The 16997-nt window shown below is 41.6% G+C and overlaps 1 protein-coding gene across 1 annotated transcript in view; it reads left to right on the forward strand.

The window, feature by feature from the left end:
• Positions 1-3835: 3835 nt before the first annotated feature.
• CD247 (CD247 molecule) overlaps positions 3836-16997 on the forward strand; it is a 176312-nt gene continuing 163150 nt past the window's right edge. The window contains exon 1 of the mRNA XM_073617354.1: positions 3836-4125. Within this exon, the coding sequence (XP_073473455.1) occupies positions 4068-4125 (58 nt within the window). The 5' untranslated portion in view covers positions 3836-4067. The remainder of the gene's footprint in view (positions 4126-16997) is intronic.

Genomic DNA, 16997 nt, shown 5'->3' on the forward strand with positions numbered 1-16997 from the left:
TGCCTTCAGTGGAGTTGCAGCTTGTTCAGGGCCTTGGGCAACATTCAAATATTGCTTAGTGGCAACAAGTGTTTCCGCTCACGATTGTTGTTGCACGATTCTCATACGATTTGGCGTGTCACACAAAGGACGTCCCATTCACTTCAAAGGGCCTTCCCTGTGCGCATTTGTCACCTAAAAGAAACTTCTGCTCCTTTTTTGGGAAAAGCTTAGCATGATTTTTCTATGCACATTTTGCCACAATTGCCACAAGACTCACAATCACACCTGAATGGCACCACGTTTGGGGTGCAATTAAGAATGATGGCATTGTTGCTGGGGAGATTTATTGCTGCTGGGGGTCTATTGTTGCTGGGGAGATTTATTGTTGCTGGGGATCTATTGTTGCTGGGGAGATTTATTGTTGCTGGGGGTCTATTGTTGCTGGGGATCTATTGTTGCTGGGGATCTATTGTTGCTGGGGAGATTTATTGCTGCTGGGGGTCTATTGTTGCTGGGGAGATTTATTGTTGCTGGGGGTCTATTGTTGCTGGGGAGATTTATTGTTGCTGGGGGTCTATTGTTGCTGGGGAGATTTATTGTTGCTAGGGAGATCTATTGTTGCTGGGGATCTATTGTTGCTGGGGATCTATTGTTGCTGGGGAGATTTATTGTTGCTGGGGATCTATTGTTGCTGGGGAGATTTATTGTTGCTGGGGGTCTATTGTTGCTGGGGAGATTTATTGTTGCTGGGGGTCTATTGTTGCTGGGGGGTCTATTGTTGCTGGGGATCTATTGTTGCTGGGGAGATTTATTGCTGCTGGGGGTCTATTGTTGCTGGGGAGATTTATTGTTGCTGGGGGTCTATTGTTGCTGGGGAGATTTATTGTTGCTGGGGGTCTATTGTTGCTGGGGAGATTTATTGTTGCTAGGGAGATCTATTGTTGCTGGGGATCTATTGTTGCTGGGGAGATTTATTGTTGCTGGGGGTCTATTGTTGCTGGGGAGATTTATTGTTGCTAGGGAGATCTATTGTTGCTGGGGATCTATTGTTGCTGGGGAGATCTATTGTTGCTGGGGATCTATTGTTGCTGGGGAGATCTATTGTTGCTGGGGATCTATTGTTGCTGGGGAGATCTATTGTTGCTGGGGATCTATTGTTGCTGGGGAGATTTATTGTTGCTGGGGGTATATTGTTGCTGGGGAGATTTATTGTTGCTGGGGGTATATTGTTGCTGGGGAGATTTATTGTTGCTGGGGGTATATTGTTGCTGGGGCGATTTATTGCTGCTGGGGATCTATTGTTGCTGGGGAGATCTATTGTTGCTGGGGATCTATTGTTGCTGGGGAGATTTATTGTTGCTGGGGGTATATTGTTGCTGGGGCGATTTATTGCTGCTGGGGGTCTATTGTTGCTGGGGAGATTTATTGTTACAAAAAACAAACAAAGGCGCCTCTAAGTGCAGAAGATAAACAATTTTAATGCCCCAACTGGGTTAAAAAGCAACCTAAAAGGAACGATTGACGGTTCCGAAACGCGTCCCTTATTGATGACATCACATCCCCTCTCTGGCTGTTTGCTTGCGGTTCAGGCTGGTTACAGAGCCGCTCAGCGGATGACATCACTTCCGGGTTCGCCGTCTTTCTATGCTGACGACGCCGGCTTCACAGCGGCTCCCTGTGTCCCACACCGCTGCTGTCAGTGACCACATCCATCCCCTCTGAAGGCTTCCTCCGACCGTGACCCCTTCCAATGCAGCCTTACCCACGATGTGCCTGATTACAACTTCTATTTTGTAAGTGCTTTTTAACCCAGTTGGGGCATTAAAATTGTTTATCTTCTGCACTTAGAGGCGCCTTTGTTTGTTTTTTGTGTCATTATAGATCCTGCTTCAGCCTTTTAAAGCTGCAGCCCTTTTTGCTGAAGATCACCATCCCACCATCCTCATCATCCTTACCAACACTCTCCTTTTTATTTTGGACTGCCGATCTCTAATAGAGACATTATCTGGACTACGTTAGTCCTGTGCGCCCTATATACTTTTCTACTTCCGAGATTTATTGTTGCTGGGGGTCTATTGTTACTGGGGAGATTTATTGTTGCTGGGGAGATCTATTGTTGCTGGGAAGATTTATTGTTGCTGGGGGTATATTGTTGCTGGGGAGATTTATTGTTGCTGGGGAAATTTATTGTTGCTGGGGGTCTATTGTTGCTGGGGGTCTATTGTTGCTGGGGAGATTTATTGTTGCTGGGGGTCTATTGTTGTTGGGGAGATTTATTGTCGCTGGGGGTCTGTTGTTGCTGGGGGTCTATTGTTGCTGGGGGTCTATTGTTGCTGGGGAGATTTATTGTTGCTGGGGGTCTATTGTTGCTGGGGGTCTATTGTTGCTGGGGAGATTTATTGTCGCTGGTGGTCTATTGTTGCTGGGGGTCTATTGTTGCTGGGGGTCTATTGTTGCTGGGGGTCTATTGTTGTTGGGGAGATTTATTGTCGCTGGGGGTCTATTGTTGCTGGGGGTCTATTGTTGCTGGGGGTCTATTGTTGCTGGGGGTCTATTGTTGTTGGGGAGATTTATTGTCGCTGGGGGTCTATTGTTGCTGGGGGTCTATTGTTGCTGGGGGTCTATTGTTGCTGGCTGCAGGGGACCTATTTTACTGCCTTTCATTAGCAACTTCCATACAAACTATTTAGAAACAAAAAATGATACTTTTCTGTTTTCTCTAGGGTGGAACCAAGGGGCGGTGCTCGGAGGTGGGTAGGGGGCGGAGATAAGGGGTGACTCAGAAAGGGGGAGTACCTGCACCTATTAAAAGCCCTGCTAATGACATTATTAATAAAAACTTTTCCATTTTCATTATATACCTTATTTTAGTCCCATGACGTCATCACTGGGTCTATGTGCTTCTCTATGCAATGCAGGCAGATCATAGCTGGTGGGAGGGGCCAGCAGATACATAGCTGCCTGAAAACATCCCAGCACCCTGTCTCAGTACTCCTGTCAAGAGCCCTCAATTCTGATGCAAGCAGTGGGCTGGCTCTTGGGAGGAGTTATGCAAATATCACAATGCCTTGATGGGTGGATGTCAGTCTGGAGGAGTGGGTGTTCCTAGACAGACACGTATTTGCATGCAGACAGCCCTATGTGATGCTGAGGCTCCCTGATTGAAAGAATTGAAATCCAATGAATGAAAGCGATGGATCAAGGATAGTCAGGCTGGGGAGGAAAGTGCTAGATGATGTTGGATGTCCTGCTGCCAGGAAATGAGGCGGGTTCTATCTGACTTGCTGGAGCTTCTAATGCACAATGTGAGGAGTTCGTAGTGTGCGGCGAAACCAAAATAAGCCATTTCAGTACAGGAGAGGAGTCTGTACAACTGTGCAAGACTGAAGGAAAGGCTGGAGGTCAAATTTACTGAATATACACTATATGACCAAAAGTATTGGGACGCCTGCCTTTACACCCACATGAACTTTAATGGCATCCCAGTCTTAGTCCATAGGGTTCAATATGGAGTTGGCCCACCCTTTGCAGCTATAACAGCTTCAACTCTTCTGGGAAGGCCGTCCACAAGGTTTAGGAGTGTGTCTATAGGAATGTTTGACCATTCTTCCAGAAGCGCATTTGTGAGGTCAAGCACTGATGTTGGACGAGAAGGCCTGGCTCGCAGTCTCCGCTCTAATTCATCCCAAAGGTGTTCTATCAGGTTGAGGTCAGGACTCTGTGCAGGCCAGCCAAGTTCCTCCACCCCATACTCACTCTTTCATGTCTTTATGGTAGAGTAAGGATATATATATATATATATATTTTTTTTAGTAAGGAGTCACACCTTTAGACGAATTTGTGATTAGAGTCAACAAGAGCTGTGAGCTTCCTGCAGAGAGAAGTGAGGAGGAGAGGCAGTGACGGGGAGCTCGGTGGTGGTTGGGTTTGGTTTGTGTATCAGTTACTCAGCAGCGAGACGTATAGAATTTTTCTTAGATGTTCCACTTCCTGTGCAGCACAACGGAGGAGCTGAGGCAGTCTGAGCTTCTGCTCTGAGCAGGTGACAACTCCAAGAGAGGAGCAGGGACCCACTCTGAACCACCATGAAGTCCAACTGGATCGCCCTATCTGCGTTCCTTCAGGCTCATGTCCTGGCGGCAGGTAAGACCTTCATCCGCCCCCCCACCCCACCCTTCAGATGGGCCCTTCCCACCACGCTCAACTATGGTTTATTGTAGGTGTAACATGAAAGACGCAAAATCCGGTCAAGGTTTTGGTGGAGAGATAAAAGTTATATTTCAAATACGGCGATTCCTGGGATCAACACTTTTTATATAAATCCACAATGATCCATTTTTCGAGATTGTGGATCCCTAATGTTCGACATGAGGCATAAGAACCACATGTGGCCCGTTTTTTTTTTTTTTTTTTTTTGTTGACTCGATTCAGTGAAGAAAACGTATTCTTCAGACTGGCTTCTAGTGGTTACATGGGTGGGTTTGTTTCCTTCACACTATCACACTTTTTCTGTGCTGTACATTTTCTTTTTTTAATGTTTTTTTTTCTCAGATTTTTTTATAATAGATATAGACTCTCTACACTCTCTGGCCATCTCACGTTTTATGTCTGCAGTCTCTAACTGTCTCCTGTAGTATATCTACACTCTCTGACCATCTCCTGTAGTATATCTACTCTCTCTGACCATCTCCTGTAGTATATCTACACTCTCTGACCATCTCCTGTAGTATATCTACACTCTCTGACCATCTCCTGTAGTATATCTACACTCTCTGACCATCTCCTGTAGTATATCTACACTATCCGATCATCTCCTGTAGTATATCTACACTTTCTGACCATCTCCTGTAGTATATCTACACTCTCTGACCATCTCCTGTAGTATATCTACACTCTCTGACCATCTCCTGTAGTATATCTACTCTCTCTGACCATCTCCTGTAGTATATCTACACTCTCTGACCATCTCCTGTAGTATATCTACACTATCCGATCATCTCCTGTAGTATATCTACACTATCCGATCATCTCCTGTAGTATATCTACACTCTCTGACCATCTCCTGTAGTATATCTACACTCTCTGACCGTCTCCTGTAGTATATCTACACTCTCTGACCATCTCCTGTAGTATATCTACTCTCTCTGACCGTCTCCTGTAGTATATCTACACTATCCGATCATCTCCTGTGGTATATCTACACTCTCTGACCATCTCCTGTAGTATATCTACACTCTCTGACCATCTCCTGTAGTATATCTACACTCTCTGACCATCTCCTGTAGTATATCTACTCTCTCTGACCATCTCCTGTAGTATATCTACACTCTCTGACAATCTCCTGTAGTATATCTACACTCTCTGACCATCTCCTTTTCCATGTCTGCAGTCTCTGACCACCGCCTATAGCATGCCTACACTCTGACCATCTCCTATTCCAAGTATGCAGTTTCTAACTTCTCTTGTAGCACGTCTGCAATTTCTGACCATCTACTGTTCCATGTCAATGGTCTCTGACCATCTCCTGTTCCCCATCTACAGTCTCTGACCATCTTTTGTAGCATGTCTGCAGCTTCTGACTATCTTGTGTAACATGTCTACACTCTTTGACCATCTCCTGTTCCATGTCTACAGTCTCTGGTCATCTCCTATAGCATGTCTACACTCTTTGACCATCTCTTGTTCCATGTCTGCAGCATCTGATTATCTCCTGTAACATGTCTACACTCTCTGACCATCTCCTGTTCCATGTCTGCAGTCTCTAACTTCTCCTGTAGCATGTCTGCAATCTCTGACCATCCACTGTTTCATGTCCACAGTCTCTGACCATCTCCTGTTCCCCGTATACAGTCTCGGAACACCTCCTATAAGATGTCTACAGTCTCTGGCCATCTCCTGTAGTAGGTCAGCAGTCTCTAACTATCACCTGCTGCATATCTACAGCTATGGCCATCTCCTGCAGCATATTCACAGTCACTGAGTACCCCCTGTAAGATGTCTACAGTCTTTGGCCATCTCTTGTTCCATGTGTGCAGTCTCTGGCCATCTGCTATAGCATGTCTTCATTCTCTGACCATCTCTTGTTCCCTGTCTACAATCCCTGACCATCTCCTGCAGTATGTTTTCAGTCTCTGACCATCTCTTGTTCCCTGTCTACAATCCCTGACCATATCCTGCAGTATGTTTTCAGTCTCTGACCACCTCTTGTAGCATGTGTACAGGCTCTGACCATCTCCTGTAGTAGATCTGCAGTCTCTGACCATCACCTGTTCTCTGTCTACTGTTTCTGACCATCTCCTGGAGCATGTCTGTGGTCTCTGACCGTCTACTGTTCCATGTCTATGGTCTCAGCCAACTTTTTATAGCATTACATTCACTAAAACCTATGTGTGGCCCTTGGGTGATTTCAGGGGCTGTTTCTGAAGCAAATTGGCCACCCCACTGTTGTAGATTAGAAGTTGCTTGTTGAATGTGTATGATACAACATGAGCCACTGTGAAACAAATGACCCAAGTGACCAATGCAATTGTCCTATCATCACGTCTTTGGCCGTATCACATCTGCTTCTGTTTTTCTCAACCTGAGCTTGTCCTGGCCAAGGTACCAACGGGGCATTCAAATCTACAACCTCTACAAACCTGGACGATCAAACCAGATTTTTCCTTGGTTAACCCTAATGTCTTTATTTCCAAAAAATATATTTTTTATGAGAAAAGCAAGGGGGCAACTATTGCTAACCTCTCAGCTGAGAGTGCTAGTGCCCAGGCCAAGATGATAGTGCTTTTTTAAAGCCAAAAACTATCCGTTCCCAAACCAAGTGGCCCAAGTGGTCAGTACGGGTGCACAATCATCACATCTTTGGCCGTAGCAAATCTACTTCTGATGCTTTCAACCTGAGCATGTCCTGGGATCTACATGCGGAGAATTCAAATCTTCCCTTCCCATTTGGCCAACCAAATTGGATCACCGATGTGATACCCTTGTGTCTTTATTTCCAAATATACACCTTTAAAGTGACTCTGTCACAAAAAAAAAAGTATGGGAGCTTCCATTGCTGACCTTGACAACCACTTGAAGACCAGGCTTTTTTCTGACACTTTTTGTTTACATGTAAAAATCTGTATTTTTTTTTTGCTACAAAATTACCGGTACTTAGAACCTCCAAACATGATATATTTTTTTTCATGCAGAGGCCCTAGAGAATAAATTAGTGGGTGTTGGAATTTTTTTTATGTCACACGGTATTTGCACAGCAGTCTTTCAAAACGCAATTTTTGTGGATAAAATAATTAATTTTAATGCACAAAAACACAATATAATACCCAATTGTTTTGTAAAAAGGTGATTTTACGCCAAGTAAATAGATACCAAACATGTTATGCTTTAAAATTGCGCACACCTGTGCACTGGTGACAAACGACATAAATTCTACTATCCATAGGCCCCGCTTTAAAAGCCTTTACAGGTTAGCACTTTAGATTTACAGAGGAGGTCTGGTGCTAGGTTTACTGCCCATGATCTGACGTTCGCAGTGATACTTCACATGTGTGGGACAAGCGCTGTTTGCATGTGTGCGAGACTGGCGCATGCGTTTGCATTTGCACGCAAGCACAGGGGGATGGGGGCACTTTAAAAAAAAATTTGAAATAAATAATTTTTATACTGTCGCTTTATTTTTTAAAAAAATGTTATCACTTTTATTGTTATCAGATGGAATATAAATATCCTCTGTGATAGCAATAGGCAGTGACAGGTACTCTTTATGGAGAGATCTGGGGTCTATTAGACCCTAGATCCCTCCTCTGCCCTTAAAAGCATTTGATCACAACAAGATCGGTGAGATCAAATGCTTTTCATTTTTAAAAATGGCGTTGTTTACATCCAGGGAATCTGGAAGTGATGTATACTCATCGCTTTCTGGTGCCTATATCATAGAGCCAATCCAGTCTATGTTTGCCTCTATGATCAGCTGGCGGAAGCGCCAGCTGGTCAGTCGGGACTCCCGGTGGGATGAGATCCCGGGAACGCTGCATTGCTGGTCGTCAAGGCAAAACTTTTTTTTTTTTTTTTTTAATAGATTGGGAAGGGGTTGAACCCTCTGTAATGTTTTCATTGCTCTCTCCAGTTGGGGAGATTCACCCCTCTATATGTCCTGGTGACCACTGCTATCTAGAAGCAAATTGAGTGGAAACCCCAGAAAACTAGGTAAGGTCAAATCTTCCAAAGGGGACACCCATTCCAAGGACAGTTGTCAAAGGGGGAATGCCCCTCACTTTGGGATGTTTCCTCTAATTTCCTGTTGTGTTTCTGGACAAGGAAGTGAAGAAAAAATTCCCAAATGGTGAACAAACCACAAAAAAAAAAACTAGAAGAAACCAAATCTTTTGGCCTTGCATAAACTTTAAGAATGTTTGTTTCCTGGCTGCCATGCTAATGCTTTGTCTTCAGTGCTTTCTGACCTGGAGTACATAGAGATACAGAATTCTAACACTTTTCTAAATAATTTATAGTTTGCTTTTTTCTGGTTCTCAAAAATATTGAGGCCAGTCACAGCAAGGTAGCTAGTTTGAAAAAAAAAAAAAAAAGCAATGGCAGCTCCCATTCTTTTCTCGTAACAGTCATTTAAAGAGAAAAAATATTTTCTTTCGATTTTGGTGAAGTGATCTCAGTCTTTTGTGTTTCCTGTGTTGATATTTTTTACACATTTATAATGTTCTGCTCATAAGGCTGAACATACATGTGCAGATCTGATACAGCAAAAGACATGCCATCCAGCAGAGCTTGCATTGACCATTGGGGCTGCAAACCCAACATGTGTTGTGTGTGATTTTTTTTTTCCCCTGTAGTGTAGTTTTTCACAATGAATTATATAGATCAGCGGTGGTCAGCTTTCTTGATATTGGGGCCATGATATCACCAAAGGGTCTGCACATAATATTCAGTAAATATCAGAGACCGCGGACAAACAACAGGATATGGTCAAAGGGTTTCGGCATGACACAAGAGATGGTCGTAGACTGCGGGCATGCTACAGGATATGGTCATAAACGTTGGACATGCTACACGACATGGTCATAAACTTCGAACATGCAACAGGACATGGTCAGAAACTTTGGTCATGCTACAGGACATGGTCAGAAACTTTGGTCATGCTACATGAGATGGTCAGAAACTTTGGTCATGCTACATGAGATGGTCAGAAACTTTGGTCATGCTACATGAGATGGTCAGAAACTTTGGTCATGCTACATGAGATGGTCAGAAACTTTGGCCATGCTACATGAGATGGTCATAAACTTTGGTCATGCTACATGAGATGGTCATAAACTTTGGTCATGCTACATGAGATGGTCATAAACTTTGGTCATGCTACATAAGATGGTCATAAACTTTGGTCATGCTACAGGACATGGTCACAAACTTTGGTCATGCTACAGGACACGGTCACAAACTTCGAGCATGCTACAGGACATGATCAGAGACTTAAGGTATGTTTCCAACATGCTACAGGACATGGTCATAAATTTCAGGCATGCTACAGGACATGATCAGAAACTTAAGGTATGTTTCCAACATGCTACAGGACATGGTCATAAACTTTGGGCATGCTAGAGGACTTGGTCAGAGACTTCAGGCATGCCAGAGGACATTTTCATAAAATTCGGTCTTGGTCAGAAACTTCAGGCATGCTACAGGACATGGTCAGAAACCTCCAACATGCTAGAGGACATGGTCAGAAACTTCGGGCATGCTACAGGACATGGTCAGAAACTTCGGGCATGCTAGGGGACATGGTCAGAAACTTCGGCCATGCTAGGGGACATGATCAGAAATTTCAGGCATGCTGCAGGACATGGTCCTAAACTTCGGACATGCTACGAGGGATAGTCAGAGACTGCAAACATGCCATAGGAGTTGCTGGAGATTGGGACATACTTTGGAGTCACAGAGTCACAGGGACAAGGAGCAGTGGATGCAGGGGCCAAACATAAAGTGGCAAAGGGCCGCATGCATCTACCGGGCCACATGTTGGACACCAGAGATATAGAGCAATCCAAGCATTCATCTGGGCCTTGTGTTTACTCATTGTTAACCCTTGTACTTACGAAAATCACTATGAAAAATCATATAGTATACATCAAAGTGAAAAATGCTAAAATTTCAAAGAGCGTCCTTTGATACTGGAGGCTGTGATAGTAAACCCAACAAACAATAAGATATGTCACCTTTTTTATCACTTTCTAAAATTATATTGTGTTAGTTGTTATTTCTGGATTAGTTGCCCACAAATTAAAATCTGTTACTTTTTAATGTTCCAAATTCCATACCGAAATCTGGATTCTTTATCTTGACAAATGCAATATATATTGTATATTTAGCAGTCTTTTTCTACAATGCCGAGTATTTTTTTTTTTTTTTACTGTACTATGAACACCTCCCTTGCTTTGGTCTTTGTGTGGCAGTACAGTTGCGTTGAGTCTCTTTTTCCGGTTTGATACAGTATGGTTGAATGACGAAGGGCCCCGACCTTCTACCAGGCTCCGCATGTACAAAAGATTTAAATGTAAATATATGTAAAAATATATCCACACTCATTAATCATTCCACAGACGAATGCAGTCCTTGGGGTTGATTTACTAAAGGTGTAGAGTTCACTTAGTGAATACGGTGAAGCTGGGTTCATTTAAAACCCCCGATCATCTAAAAAAAAAGGGAAATAAAAAAATTAAACCAGATTGTGCTTGCAGGCGATTGTAGTGAATGTAATGTGACCTTATTCACCAAGTGGATATTTTCTTCTCCTTTAGTAAAACAACTTGATAGAGATGAAGAAAATACAGTTTTTTTTTTTTTATTATTTTAGATTTTTTTTTAGACTAGGTATTGTTTGTCCATTTGGTAACCGGATACACACAGCAGCCTTGTAGTGGAATCTCCTACCATAAGATACCGTGACTGCACATACATCATTTCTAGGTGGAATCGAATTATTAGTGGAGGATTACATGACGTACACAGATTAAATTGACCCCAGACCTGGTCTGCGCTAAAGACGCGATTACACCTGTTTTTAGCAGGGTAAATGTATGTATAACGTGTTCTCCATTGAAAATAATTATATCTGATGTAACGTTACACTAGAAACTAATTGGCAGTGGTTACCGATGGACCAATTGTACTTTGGACCTTGGGCTGTTTTTATTTTATGAGCCCAATAGGCAATGGATGGATGATTTAATATCTTATATATGGTCGGGCATTTATGTTCTACGTTTGTGGGAGCTTTTGGAAGATTATAAATGCAGCATTTGAATTTTGAATTGCATCGTATGCAGAGGTATACTCTTTGCAAATTACATATGTGATGGTGGCAGATGATATCGGAACAACGGTTCCAGGTATGGGGAGTGTGAGTACGTATTATTTATGATCATTGGATGATCTAAAAAAGAAGACCTACAAAGGACGCCATTCATGGCTTTCTTCAGGAAAAAGTGGAAAAACACTTGCAAAGCCTAAAATTAACAAACTATAAATGGCAAAGTGCAAAATTTGGCATTCCGATGGAGAGTCTGGAGTTCTGGGTATTCACCTATTATTATTATTATTATTATTATTATGATAATACAAAATGTATATAGAGCCAACAGTATGTTCAGCGCTTTGGAAAATTAAGGGAGACGGTATACTTACAATCTAGTACAAGAGGGTTCAGAGGACCCGGCTCATGACAGCTTACAATCTAAAGGTGCCCTTAATATAATCTGTTTCTACCCATGGTCAACATACAAATGCCCAACATCATTGTAGATTTGCCCTATGTATGTCCGTTCATGGCTGATAATTCTAGCGCAGGGGTCTCCAAATTTTCTAAACAAAGGGACAGTTTTTTTTGTCCTTTCAGACTTTAGGAGGGCCGGACTGTGGCCAGTGTTAATGGAAATTTTCCTGGTGTCAGTGGGAGCAAACATCACATTTGGTATTAGATGGAGGAACAGTGTCCTATCGTTGGTATCATTGGGAATAATGGTGCCCAATAGTTGGTGTCAATGGGAGAAATGGTGCCCCATTGTTGGTGTCAATGAGAAAAATGGTGCCCCATTGTTGGTGTCAATGGGAGAAATGGTGCCCCGTTGCCACTGTCAGTTGGTAGAATAGTGTCTCGTTTAGGTGGAGGAACAGTGTCCTATCGTTGGTATCATTGGGAATAATAGTGCCCCATAGTTGGTGTCAATGGGAGAAATGGTGTCCCATTGTTGGTGTCAATGAGAGAAATGGTGCCCCATTGTTGGTGTCAGTGGGAGGAATAGTGCCCCAAGGGCCAGATAAAGGCAAACAAAGGGCCACATCTGGCCCCCCCGGGCCGCAGTTTGGAGACCACTGCTCTGGTGCTTCAAAATGCCATTGCTGGAAATGCTACAGTTCCGCCATCTTGGAGTAAGTCTGGGCATGTGCTTATGTATCTGTTTAATCACACAGTGATTTTAGAAAGTGTTACTACTAATACTATTAACAGCTTTATTTAACCTCTTGGTGCCAATGACAGGCAAATATGCGGCCCGGTGGGCTTTAGGGCCGAACGGCCACATGTTTGCGTACCACATTGCCAACACAGCTGTGCTGAGAGCACGCTCCCGGCATGTTTACCAGCGGCTAACGAAAAGCTGCTTGCGATCGTGAGCATTCCGATCATGTGACCGATGTGACAGGCAACTACGGTGGTCACAAGATCATAGACCCCACCCTGCCTCCCAGCATCTGAAAACCCTTAAAGGGCAGGGAGGTGACAGTGTAGAAAACAGGAAGTCAGAAGAAATCCCTGCAAATGAGGAGAATCTTTTGGGGACCCCCAGGTCACCAGAACTAGTGTCCCCATTAGAAGTTTTTCCCTTTATTACAGTTCTGGGGACAACCCAAAATTTGGTATTTTCCTTTACTTTCACTTTTAGTGATAATGACAAATAGAGAGGGGGAATCTTCTTAACAGGGGCACAGACAATAAAAACTTGATAGGTATTCCAATCCATTTCTACTCTATCCAAACCAAAAACAAAAAGTTATGCCTTTTGTTACATTTTACAGTGTATCTAAACCCAAGAACAAAGATGTAATCAATTGCAGCTTACAGTCTATAGATGTGCTGGTTGTGTTAAGTTAAGAACATTCTTCTCAGCAAATACAAGAAATCCCTGTTGATCCTACCAGAAATAATGTGTCCTTGTCACTTCCTGTGAGCTTCACCGAAGAATAGCTTCCTCCCTAGCTATCCTTTGTAATATACCAATTGTCCTGAACCTCGTGTAATAGTTATGAAGAGATGGGGACAGTTTTGTAGTCCATATCAGAAGAGTAGCCTAGGCCTCCATAGATACAGTAAAGGAGTGACGTAGTCACCCAGGGACAGGAAGTGTGTTATTTGAAGGATTACCAGGTGGAAATAAAGCAAAAGAAACCTAAAAAATACTATATTTGTCAATATCATATTTTTGAATTTGAGTTTAGATACACTTTACGAATCTAGGGCCAAACTTGTGGCATGTCAAATACACATAATGGGATACACACAGGCCCATTTTAGTGGAAAGGCTGTGTTGGCTGGTGCCTAAGACCAGTACCGGGACAGTTCTGTCTAGCGCCCAAGGCAAGGATGTGGAACTGCACCCCTCCCCCACAGTTAATTCATGCCGTAGAATGGGTTTTACTTCCCTGTGTCCATTCTCTGCCCCCTTACTCTGCTGTGCCCAGGGCAGTTTTCCCTCCTGCCCACCCCTTCTCCCGGCCCTGCCTAAAACAGCACGTATGTGAAGATTTTCCTTTATCCAGGTCATGGTATAGCTAGTAGTAGTTAGTCAAATTCAACTGGACTTGAAGACTTGGAGAAGTTATGAGATGCCTTCAACAATATAGAACAAGTCCAGTTGAATGGGGCTAGCTACTACTAGCTGAGGCCACAGGATCTTGTATATTATTAGGACATTTATTTCTCAGGTAAGCCTACAAGGACTAAATAATACAGTGTCAGGTTGCTCTTTTATTTGCATAGTGTGATCACAAAAATGGTAAGCATTTTTGCTTTTATTTTATGTAATTTACTTTATTACACATCTTCTTTAGCACATGCAATTTCTAACATGGTGACTGCGAACGATACCTAAAGGACATGAAGCTCATTAAGTACTTTAGTTCCCATATTCAGTGTCGTGCTTTCAAGGTTTCGAACTATTAATGAGTTCTCCTTTTAAAGGAAAATGTATTAATAGTTCCAAGCCCTGAATGCAAGGCACCGAAAATGGAAACTAAAGTACTTAATGAGCTTCAAGTCCTTTAGGTCTCATTCGCAGTCACCGTGTTGGAAATTGCATGTGCTAAAGAAGATGTATAATAAAGTAAATTAAATAAAATAAAAGCATAAAAAAATGCAGCACATACCATTTTTGTTCTGTTCATGGTAGCCAACCTCATTGACCCCATAAATACCCCCAGCCAACATAGATGGATGTGCATTCCCAAACAGAAGCATATAATTACAATAGCAATTTTTCTCTATTTTCAAACCTGATGTGCATTGTGTTGTAAGATCTGGTAATCACCAAAAACATAAAATCCCGGCAATGTTCTAAACAGCACATTGCAGCCACCAAATTAAAAAAAGTCAGAGCCTTGCACGCAGAACCATGGTGGTCACAAAGGCTCTGGTCGTGAAGGGGTTAATTAACTGTTGCGCTGCACACATTCAGGTCGCTGCCATGCCGTCTCTAGCAGCCCATTGTTGGCAATAGGCTTTTAGATGTGTTTGTTTTTTTGTTTTTTTTTCTTTTTTTAGAGGTAAGGCCTGGTACATACAGGAATCGTAGTGCAGCACATACACCGATGGAAAAGGTTGATTAAATAAACTTTGCTGTGACGACGTACATCCTGTTTTTTTGCTGTGCGTGTTCTTCCCAGTCTGCCAATGTCATAAAGGATAAATAATATAAAAACATTCTTACAAAAAAAAAAACTAATGGGGAAATTAATATTATAATTATTATTATTAATATTATATTTATTATTAATATTATAATTATATTATATATTATATTAATTATATTAATATTATATTAAAATATCCTACATCATAATGTATCACCATTTATAATTATAAATGGTGATGCACTATGCTGTAGGATATATTTTAATATAATATTAATATAATATAGTATAACATAATATATGTAGTATAAATAATAAAATAATATAAATAATATAAAATAATATAAAGAAACTTATTTTATTGATTTTGGTATAGCAGCTAGTGAGGTAGTGCGGTGGTTACTATTTAGACTCTTTATCTGGAGTTATTTTAACTTTGCTATTTTATGTAATCATTATTTTACCAATTCTCAAAATGCTCAAACAGCAGCACCTTTATATCACACAGTTGTGCAATCATTATTCATGAAATACTTATGTTAGCTTTAGTCGTTTATAATTATTATAAGCGTTAATGTCTCATGAACCCGTATCTTACCTCCATTTTTTTTTTTGATAAACACATAACAAAAGCTCACAATTAATGCAAGTCAGACGTAAGAGATATTTTAATCAAACGAAAAAGCTTTCTACCATTGATTGGTTGCCTGTTTCAGATCACAAAGGACAACGAGAGGATTATCAGATCCTACTATATGCTAGATCAAATTGCAGTGAAAATATTAAAAAGCAGTAAAAACAAGTCATAGAGCCAAGTAAAGGCTTCTTCTGAAAATATAATATAAATATTAGTAAAATTTTACATACCGTGAGCTATAGCTACCATACTGTGTGCTCTAGATATATTTTTTTCACAAATAATGAGCTATAGATATTTTTATTTGGGGTTCTCTGAGACTTGTTCAAAGATTCATGGTACAAATGTTGAGAAAGTCTGGTGTAGAGAATTGACCCCCCAAACCTTGCTGATCAAAGTGTTTTCGATGTCTCAAGTACACAGAACAGGTTTCAGGCTCCAGTTGTCATCCACCAACACCAACTTTCACAAATATCTCTCAAAAGTGAAATTAGAGCACATGCTATCGTTATAGAGCAGGCTTTCTCACCCAGGGTACCTCCAGAGGTTTCTAGGGGGTTCCTTGAGGAGACAGCAGTGGCAGATTGATCTCCTGCCTACACTTACTATTAATGTAAGGGGGTCCCTACAACTTTCACTGTGTTTTTTTTTTTCTGTGCATATTTATGATATGTTTCATTTTATGATTATCATATGACGTTTAAGTGCATCCTATTCTTTTTGAAACTCTCCACAACCTACTGATCATGCAAATGTACTGTGAGCTATAGATATCATTTTTAGTGGGTGTTCCCTGAGACCTGAACATTTTTTCAAGGGTTCCTTCGTGGTAAGAGAAGAAATGCCAGTTTAGAAAATGAACGCCCCCCTTAACCTTATTGATCAAAGTTTTCAAAACTGGAACTGCTTCTGGTGTTTCAAATACACAGTTCACAGTTGTTATCCACCATCACATGGGGCTGTATGGAAACACTCTTCTTCTTATTGTTAATATTATTAATATTATTATACAGGATTTATATAGTGCCTACAATTTACACAGCAATTTACAATTAAAAGGGGGACAGTACCATTAAAATACAGTTCAATACAGAAGGAATAGAAGGGCCCTGCTCATGAAGCTTACAATCTTAAGCCTCGTACACACGATCGGATTGTTGGCCAAAAAAATCATGGACTTTGGCCCAAACTTGTCTTGCATACAAACGGCAATGATGTACTACGTGGTTATTCAGCTCTTTAGCCTTTGGGCTCCTTCTGCTAATTTCGTGTTAGTAGAAGTTTGGTGAGTGTTGATTCGCGCTTTTAATTTTGCGCTTTTAATTTTGCGCTTTTCGGTTCATTTCTGAACTGCCGTTCGTCAACCAGACATGTTGCGGAATCGGAGGAGATAACGTGTTATTTGTTATTGGCCTTGGAGTTATTGCTTTGACATAATTTATTTTGGTTGAATAATAATGATTTG

The sequence above is a fragment of the Aquarana catesbeiana genome, linkage group LG02, assembly GCF_042186555.1.
Source record: "Aquarana catesbeiana isolate 2022-GZ linkage group LG02, ASM4218655v1, whole genome shotgun sequence".
Classification (NCBI taxonomy): domain Eukaryota; kingdom Metazoa; phylum Chordata; class Amphibia; order Anura; family Ranidae; genus Aquarana; species Aquarana catesbeiana.